General features: G+C 53.5%; 1 protein-coding gene across 1 annotated transcript; it reads right to left on the reverse strand.

Moving 5' to 3' along the window:
* Window positions 1-4,035: 4,035 nt before the first annotated feature.
* Window positions 4,036-4,344, reverse strand: G0S2 (G0/G1 switch 2; the record flags this gene model as incomplete). The annotated part of the gene is made up of 1 exon (XM_079546303.1): window positions 4,036-4,344. One exon carries the CDS (start codon window positions 4,342-4,344, stop codon window positions 4,036-4,038), a length of 309 nt encoding a protein of 102 aa, XP_079402429.1.
* Between the last annotated feature and the right edge of the window lie 4,492 nt (window positions 4,345-8,836).

Here is an 8,836-nt window from a genome sequence, read left to right on the forward strand (position 1 = left end):
CCCACATTTGGTCCCATAACAGCGCTGCAGAAGCTCTGCCCCTTCCTGAGTCCCTTTGCTTTGAACTCGGGTTGTGATCACAGGGCACTCATCTCACTGCTGGGCTTGAGAAAACAAATCCCTCAGCCCTGCCTCATCCGTCCTGCGAGTGGGGAGAGCTGCTGTTGTAATCTGTTGTTATTACATAGCATGAGGATGTTGTGGGAAGCAATAGCTGCCAGCCTTGGTGCGGATGCTGCAGAGCCCCCACCCCAGCTGTGCTCTGCTGCCCATGGGGATTTTTCCCTCCCTCCCCATCACCTGGCATCGCTGCGCCTCACTCCCACTCAGAGCTTTTTCTGGGTTTGTTTTGCTTAAGAACTTGTTTTTAACCTCTTCTGGAGGGCGGGGAGGCTGTGGAGGCATTTTCTGATCCCAGGAGCTGAATTCAGCCCATGGAGCTGCTCCTGGTTGCGCTGCTGCCAGATCCTCATAGGGGTCACTGCAAGGGGAGCAGCTCCACCTGAATCCTCCTGCCTGCTCCCTCCTGCTGCATGTCCCTCCTGCATCACCCAGCCCCTTGCAGCCAGTGTTTTCCAGCACTGGGATTGAGGCAGGCTCCTGCATGCACCGTGGGGACACAGAGGCATTTGGCAGGAACTAGAATACAGCTTTTTGTTCTCCCTTTTGAAGGATATTTGGCTGTTTTTAACCCATTAGCAAATCTTTATTAAATGTAGAGGGTTGCACTTTTCCCCTTGTTTTCCTCATCTTTTCCCCTCATTTTCCTTTATCCTGTAGACATGAGACCCTTCCTCATACTCTGCTCTCCCAGCATTCTTTACCATGAATGCAGGTCTTTCTTTACAGACAGGGGTGCCCCCATTACGTGCTGTGGTGACTGTGGGATAGTTTGGTTTGACTTTGTGCTTGCACTCACTGCTGTTTTGGAGTAAATCCTGTCCAGTTTGGGCCTTTTCTAAGCACTGCATTTACTTTTTTCCTGTGTGACCAAATCAGGAGTTTCTGCCTCTATGCATTGCTTTGGCTGCCCTGTGCCTTGGCCACTCTCCATGTTCCTGATGCCCTTGCTGCTGTGTAGGAGAGGCTAATATCCTTATCTGGGCCCCTAAATTTAGCCTGGCAGCTCTCAAAACATGCAGAGCCCACACTCCAAATAGCAGGCGAGCGTGCCGAAGACATTCAGCTCATGCCCTTGAAGCCAACGGCCTGGGCAGGAGGGCTGCTGCGTTCCTGGTGCCCAGCTCTGCCACGAGGGCCTGAGCTGAAATCAGATCTCTGTGGCTGTGCTGCCAGGTTGGCAGAGGCAGAGAGGTATCAGATCTTGTGCCAGCTGCAATTTGCCCGAGGACTTAATGCACCTGATCTACAGGTCAGAGCGAACTGCATTCAGACAGGTCCTTAAGGCAGCAGAGCAATAGAAATTGACCCTGGGTGGCTCCAGCGATGTGCTGCACCTTGGGCAACGCGTGGCTCTCCTCGAGAGCTTATCCCTCACTGCGTGGCTTTAACTCAGCCTCAGATGCTCCCTGTGCTTGCCTCAGATGTCCTCGCAGCACTGGCTGTGCAGCACACACCCTGCCTGGTTACTCCCCAGTGTATCCCAGTCACAATTGCCTCCTGCAATTCGCACCTGGTCCACGTGGATGCGTTTTGCTGATGGCACGTGGTTGTGGCAGGTGCTGTTTGGGAGGGTTGTGCCATTGGGTATCAGGGTGGGGGCTCAGGGATGGGGCTGGAAGCTGCCTTGTTGGAGGGGTTTGCTGTGGGACAAGGACTGGGACGTCTGCAGAGCACTTTGGTCTGCTGCATTTGGCAAGTCTGCCGTTGATCACAGTTACAGTGATGTTAACGGGCTACCAATCCCCCACACACACTGAGTTTCACAGAATCACAGAATCACAGAATTGTAGGGATTGGAAGGGACCTCCAGAGATCATGGAGTCCAACCCCCTGCCAAAGCAGTTACCTACAGCAGGTCGCACAGGTCGGCATCCAGGCAGGTCTTGAACATCTCCAGAGAAGGAGACTCCACCACCTCCCTGGGCAGCCTGTTCCAGTGCTCCGTCACCTCACTGTATTCAAATATTCACTGTATTCAAATAAAGTTGCCTTCCTTTCAGTTTTTCTGTTAGTCACCATATAGTTCAAATAGGACCTTATACGGTAGTTGTGCATCAGCCATCGATGCTCACCTGATCTACAGCCCCAGCTGAAGCCCGAGGCACTGTTGCAGAAGTGGCAGCACACGGCTCAGCCCCACGGACTGGGGGGCAACTCGTGAGACAGGAGGCAGAGAAGCAGGACGCGGATTTACCGAGTTGGCTGCAGCACCGCCGGCGCGGCTCTTGAGCTGTCTAATCCCGTGAGCTGCCTTAGGAGCAGCTATTTTGATTGTGCCACAAACCTCTTTGCTTTAAGCTCATAAACCCGTGACTGGATAACGGCAGAGAGGCGGCGAGGGCGGCGGGGTGCAGTGGGACGGGGCTGCGGTGTGCCAGCAGCACGGGGTGAAGCCCAGCACTGCGGGACAGACGTGATCCTCAGCTGGGGCTGACCCTCGCCGTTACGCTGGCTGTGCTGTGGGGACACACAACGTGCTCCACCATGGAGCCTGGCCTCGGGGTGCTGCAGGCTGCGACCCTCTGCCCCTCTTTGCCTCCAAATTCCCATTGGTGCTGGGGTCACTCCGCCTCACCAAAAGCCAAAGGGTTGGTTAAAGCCCAAATCAAGTCATTCTCCAAGGCCTTTTTTGTTTTGTTTTTTTTTTCTTAAACTGGACTCTGTTCTTTTTTTTTTTGCCCTCAAGGAAAAGGTACTTTGCTCTTGGTTCAAAGCCTGACAAGAAGCTGTGTGTGTGGATTCTGTCTGGATTTTAATCCTGACTCACAGCTCTGGGAGGATCTGTGTGTTTGTTGTGGCTGTCAGGCAGTGCTGCTTTGTTTTCCAGCCCCTCCTGCAGTTTGTAACAACTGTTTGCTTTTAGCTCCTCGTTTCTATGCATGCCCCTATCCTTGCCACACTGCCTTTGGCACTGAGCAAACAGAGGGATTTTCTCCCCCTTCCCCGCTTGTCAAGGATGATTTCACCACTGCTTTGTAGCACGGTCAGAATCTTTAAGCTGCAGTTTTCTGCAAAGTTTAACATTAGTGACACAGCAAGAATCTGTAGTGCTCAGAACTAACCCTGGGAAGGTTTCGAACAGGTGAAGGCTCTCTAAGGATGCTGACAGCACTCAGATGCCTGTTTCTACCACTCCCACTGTGCTGCTCTGTCCACCCATGCAGCAGCTTTTCCATTTGTGACATGGGGAGCAAACACTGTTCTCCACAATCAAGTGCCAGGCTCAGGAAGGATCCCATCCAAAGCAGAGCATTGCTTTTAGCTGTGCCCATAGCATGTTAGAGATCTGTGGGGGACAGACAGGTTTTTCAGCAGCTCTGGGTGCACGTGGTCATGGCAGAGCCCTGAATCTATGCCATCAAACTCAGATAACCCCGGAAGGAAGATCCCCACCTCCAGCTTTGGGAACGTGGCTTGTGAGCCAACTCCTCCCCACACAGTGACCCATTTTTGGAAGGCAGCAGCATTTTTGGAGTGGGGCAACTCCAACACTCTGCCCTGAGCTGCTGGACCAGGGGAAGGAGTTTTATGGACAGGGTTGGTTTACTGGCCACAGCCATTCATGAAGGGACCGGAGGCTCCTGCAGAGCACAAACAAAACTCATCCTGTCCATGAAATGAACGCAGTAGAGAGCACTGATACCATATAAAATATTTATTGATTTTGCAAAACGTTGTAAAACGCATCTGTAGTAAAAATAAGAAACCACGCCGTGCATCTTGCACATTTTTATACCAACAAAAGGTATTTTTTCCTACTGCTGCACAGCAGCAAATAAAACCGTTCCTTTCTTTCAAGTCCTGCACTTTGCAGTCTCCTCATTCAGCCAAACCTTCGCCCTTCTCACTGGAACCACCATCACTGGGACATCGGGGCAGCAGAGCCGTGTGCTCGGGTGAGCAGTGGGTCCCTTAGGATGCATGCTGCCTGGTCACCAGCCCCCGCTGCACCGTTGACAATTTCTTGCTCTGCTCCAACACCAAATCCTCCTGCTTCTGAGGGAGAGCTGGCTCTCGAGATGGGGTCGGTCTCTTCTCCTCCTCCTCCTCCTCTATCCTCCCTTCGGAGGTGAAAGGGCTGCACACTGCCTCCACCAGACCGATGACCACACCGAAGAACGCCAGCATGCTGCCCAGCATGTACAGCTTCACCATCTTCCTGTTGGGCTTCTGGCTGAGCATCTCTTTAGCAAAGGGGATCAGCTCGTGCATGGTTTCCATCTCTGCACAGCAGCGTAGCAAGAGCTCCGTTCTGCGAGAGGAGAGCAAGAGAGGGGCACGTTAGTGTAGCTCAGCGCTCCTCTCCGTTGCAGACACCGCGATTTCGTTCAAACGGACATTTCTGGCTTTTGCCAGAGGCTGCCTTAAGGATCGGGGTCGGGATCAGGATCGGGCCCGCACCCCGCGCCGTCCCAGCACCGCTCCCGGCGCTCCCCCTTACCCGAGGCCGCCCTGCGGTTGCGGTGCCGTTGCGGTTCTCAGCTCTCTCAGCCCGCACTGCGCTGCCCGCAGCTCCGCCCGGCTCTGCCCGCTGCCCGCTGCAGCCGCCTTATATCGGCACCGAGGGCGGGCGGTGCCGGGGGGGCGGGCACTGAAAGCACGAGCTGCCCCCCTCCACCCCCCCCCCATTCTTCTTCCCCCCGGCATTGGCTGCGGTCCTGGACAGCCTAAAAAAACCTTTATTTTTTTAATCTGCAAAACGTTTCCCTCCCCTCCGGTCTCGTTTCACAGCAGGAGGGCTTCTGTGAGCGCTGCTCTGTGGTTGCTTCTGTAAGCAGCGTGCTTAGGTTGTATATTATACAGGTTTATCGAGTCAGTGCTTGGCGGGGGGGGGGGGTTCAAGTAGTATCAGTAGTGTTTAATCTCTGAGCTGGTGGATGTAAGGTGTTGTATATGGAAGTGGGGTTTGGATTCAGCAGTACTGATGTTCTCATGCTGCCCATTTTCACAGTGAATTCACAGAATCACAGAATGGCCTGGGTTGAAAAGGACCGCAATGATCATCCCTTTTCAACCCCCTGCTATGTGCAGGGTCACCAACCAGCAGACCAGGCTGCACAGAGCCACATCCAGCCTGGGAATTGGGTACAACCATCCAGGTACAGCCCAACAGATGTGACCCAGGATGGGATGCAGGCACTTTAAAGACTACTGCAGGTTGGCAAAGGGACCCATTAACAGCTGTGAGATGCAGTGTGTGACAACACCTTGATTTGTTCAAATAAGGGAACAACTGGCAGTGACACCTGCAGTAAAAGCTATAGGCTGCTTCTTACATCACACCATCCTTCTCCCAGTGCTGAAACTCCGTAGTGCCCCGCTGTAATTTTAACCTCCCTTATGATTCACGGAAAGAGCAGAGTATTTCCTTACAGGGGAAAAAAAAAGAGCACAGCACTGTCACACTGCTTCCCTGGCTCGCTGCCCGATAGCGTTGCATCAATACCATGCATTACATCAGCTGCTTCTGCTCTCCCTGCACCTCTGGCTCTGCTGGTGCACCTATGCAGCGTCCCAGCTGTGCTCTGCAGTCGGTAATTCCTGCTCTGCAGAGCTAAGGGTGCTGCTGGGGATGTGTGCAGTGTGAGCTGGTGCAGGAGGAGGTGCTGATAAAGGGGTAAAGCCCAGAGGGAGCCATGGTGAGAGGTGGAGGAATCTCCTGGCTCAGCACTGTTGGGGTGGGAAAGACAGGAAGAGACCCCGAGCCATCTGGGAACGGCTGGAGCTTATGTTGTTCTGTCCTTATTCTGGATGACCTGAAAAGCTGCTCTATGAGGCAGTGTTACCCAAATTATGCCCTAAAATCAGCAGTCTGCCTCATGGTTAGAGGAACCCAAAGTCCTGCTCGCATCGCCAAGCCTGTTTGCAGTCCATGTGCTGCTTTCTTCCCCTTTTTTCCTGGCACACCTGCTGTGCGACTCCCTGCCCACGTGAGGTCGGTGGCAGGCGGGCGCTGGGTTCCTCAGAAACGAAAGCAGTGGGTGCATTGGTTTTGTTCCCTCTTCCTCCTTGCTGAGCTGGTCCCTGTGCTGTGTGAGCAGTGAGTCAGCCCTGTGCTCACATCCCGCACGTAGAGGGGACTGCGGCCATCCCCGTGCTGCTGGGAGGTGCTTGGGCTGCAAGGGAAATTTGGGGTGGTTTTTTTTCTTCTGAATGCACTTAGGAAATTTTATTGCAAGGCTGGCTGTAAAAGTTGCTAAAGAGGCTATTCCTCCTTACTGCCTATTTTTTTTTTTCCTTCTTAAAATAAAGTCCTTATCTTCTCTGCCAAGTTGGCGGCAAAGGTTGCAGCCAATTCTTTGGTTCGAGCCACGTTTTTCCTCTCTGCAGCTCTTTGAAAAGCGAGCGCTGCAGAAAAGATAGCCAGAGGAGACAGCAATCAGACAGGGCAAGTTCAAGGTCGTGCTCCTGCCCAGGGCAGGCTCTGCTCCCACCCAGAGTGCTGCAAACTGCAGGACGGTGCAGGCTGTGATCCCAGGCAATGCAGAGGGTCTGAGAGGTGATGCTCAGCCTGAAAAATAAGAAGTTAAAAAGAAAAGCAACAAAACAAAGCAGGCAGGATCGCTTTGCCTCCTGAACCCAGGAACTTTGTATACACAAAATGCAGAAGGAGATGTCTGCAATCACACCGTGCTGATACCTGGAGCTGCAGAAGCTCAGGGCTCTGGTGATGGTTTGGGTAACTGAGCGGTTGGTGATCACCTGCAAGCGCTTCTGATGGCAGCACGGTGCTGAGTTAATTAAATAATATTTAATTCAGTGTTGTTTGGAGCTGCAGTAACGACATCTATGCAGTCTCGTTGTGTGGACATTTAAATTGGATTAAGAGTGGATAAAAAGATTAATGATTAACATTAAATTAGACTAATTTTAGCCGGTTCCTAATCTTATTTAGGAGAGTCACAGGGAGGTTGTCAGGTTTAATTGCAATTTTGATTAAAGCAGGCATTAAAGCTGGGAAAACGACAAGAGTCGAACGTCATCGGGAGGAAGAGCTGTGCAGGACAGTGAGGCTTAACCCAAATCCCATGGTGTGAAGGGGGGACATGTGGCGGCTGGGAAGGGGCTGCCCTGAGCATGGCCATGCGCTGAGCTCAATGCTTTTGGGTTTGGTCTTTGACAGTGTAAAGAGGGGAGAAATTCTGGTGTTTATCACAGTGGGGTGATGGCATGCACTGGTGGTGTCTCTGGTCTGTGGGGAGGGACAAAGTGGCCACTGGGAGCAGAACGCAGTGCGACTTCTGCAGTGCCAGAGGGGACACAGCTCAAAGAGTGCCTGCATTTATTGCAAAGCTTCTCCTGTTGATGAATGTGGCCGTGCCAAGGTCTCGCTGTGCAGGAGCATCCCTCCCTGCCTCTTAGTGGGACAGTTCCTCTCTGGGGACACGGAGCGCATCAGATCAGAGCAGGAGCAGGGCTGGGGCAGTGCCAGGCTGAGCAGAGGGCACCGGGGTAACCCCGGGTTAGATCTAAACTAGGTCAGTGATTTTTTGGGTTCAAAGTTTTATTTGCTTTCAGGCAGGTGCAGGGATTTCTGGTAATGTGTGAGAATTCATGAGAAATTCCTGAAATGCCCACGTGCTCAGACAGTGCTGTCATCAGGACGTGGTGAGGTGGGCAGTGAGCTGCATGCAGTGGCATTTGTCTGGGTGAGCCTTCAGCTGTGGCTTCCTCCTTATAAAAGCCCAAGTCCCATCAAGGCACAGTGCTGATGGGGGTCCCCCACATCAAGCTGTGTCCCTGAATACCCACCTGCTTTCCTTCTGAGACTTAAAAATTTGCAGCAGGTATTCCATAAGTGAGGCTGTTCTTGCTTGAGCTTGCATTGCCTGGGGCACCGAGGCACTGTTTGCATTGAAGCTGCTGTGGGAAGATGAAGTGAAAATCCTGGCAGCAGCCTGTGTGCTGACCTGGGTCAGGGAATGGCTGATACCCCCCAGCACCAGCAGTGCAGCTTCATCTTCCAAAGTGGTGAGCACTAAGCAGAGCAAAAGCCAACCTGTCTGTCTGTCCTTGCTTTGGGTGTGACTGAAGCAGACAGAAGAGGTGCCCAACAGCAGACATTCAGCCCAGACTCGCAGACTCCTCTCCTCTCCTCTCCTCTCCTCTCCTCTCCTCTCCTCTCCTCTCCTCTCCTCTCCTCTCCTCTCCTCTCCTCTCCTCTCCTCTCCTCTCCTCTCCTCTCCTCTCCTCTCCTCTCCTCTCCTCTCCTCTCCTCTCCTCTCCTCTCCTCTCCTCTCCTCTCCTCTCCTCTCCTCTCCTCTCCTCTCCTCTCCTCTCCTCTCCTCTCCTCTCCTCTCCTCTCCTCTCCTCTCCTCTCCTCTCCTCTCCTCTCCTCTCCTCTCCTCTCCTCCAGCCAGTGTAGGAGTCAGGGAGGTTTGCTGCAGTTTCCTGCAGTGCTTATTAGGTGCTGAGCCCTGGGCTGCATGGGGCTGAGCTGAGGGTCCCTGTGCCCACCTGGATGAGATGCGCCAGGACGCCGTCTGTGCTCGTGGCATGCTTCAGCTCTCAGGTCCTCAGCAAAATGCTCCGGTGTTCTCCCTACACCCCCCCACCCCCCAGCTGGGGTGGAGGAGGATTGCTGGGCACAGGAATGCAGCAGCCCCACATTGCTGAGCAGTGGCTCAGGACGGCACACCCAGCTCTGCTCCTGCACCCGGCACTGTGGGCAGGCACAGCAGGGCAGGAACCAACACTGCACACTTTGTAGCCG

The sequence above is a fragment of the Tetrao urogallus genome (genome assembly GCF_951394365.1).
Source record: "Tetrao urogallus genome assembly, chromosome: 24".
Lineage (NCBI taxonomy): Eukaryota > Metazoa > Chordata > Aves > Galliformes > Phasianidae > Tetrao > Tetrao urogallus.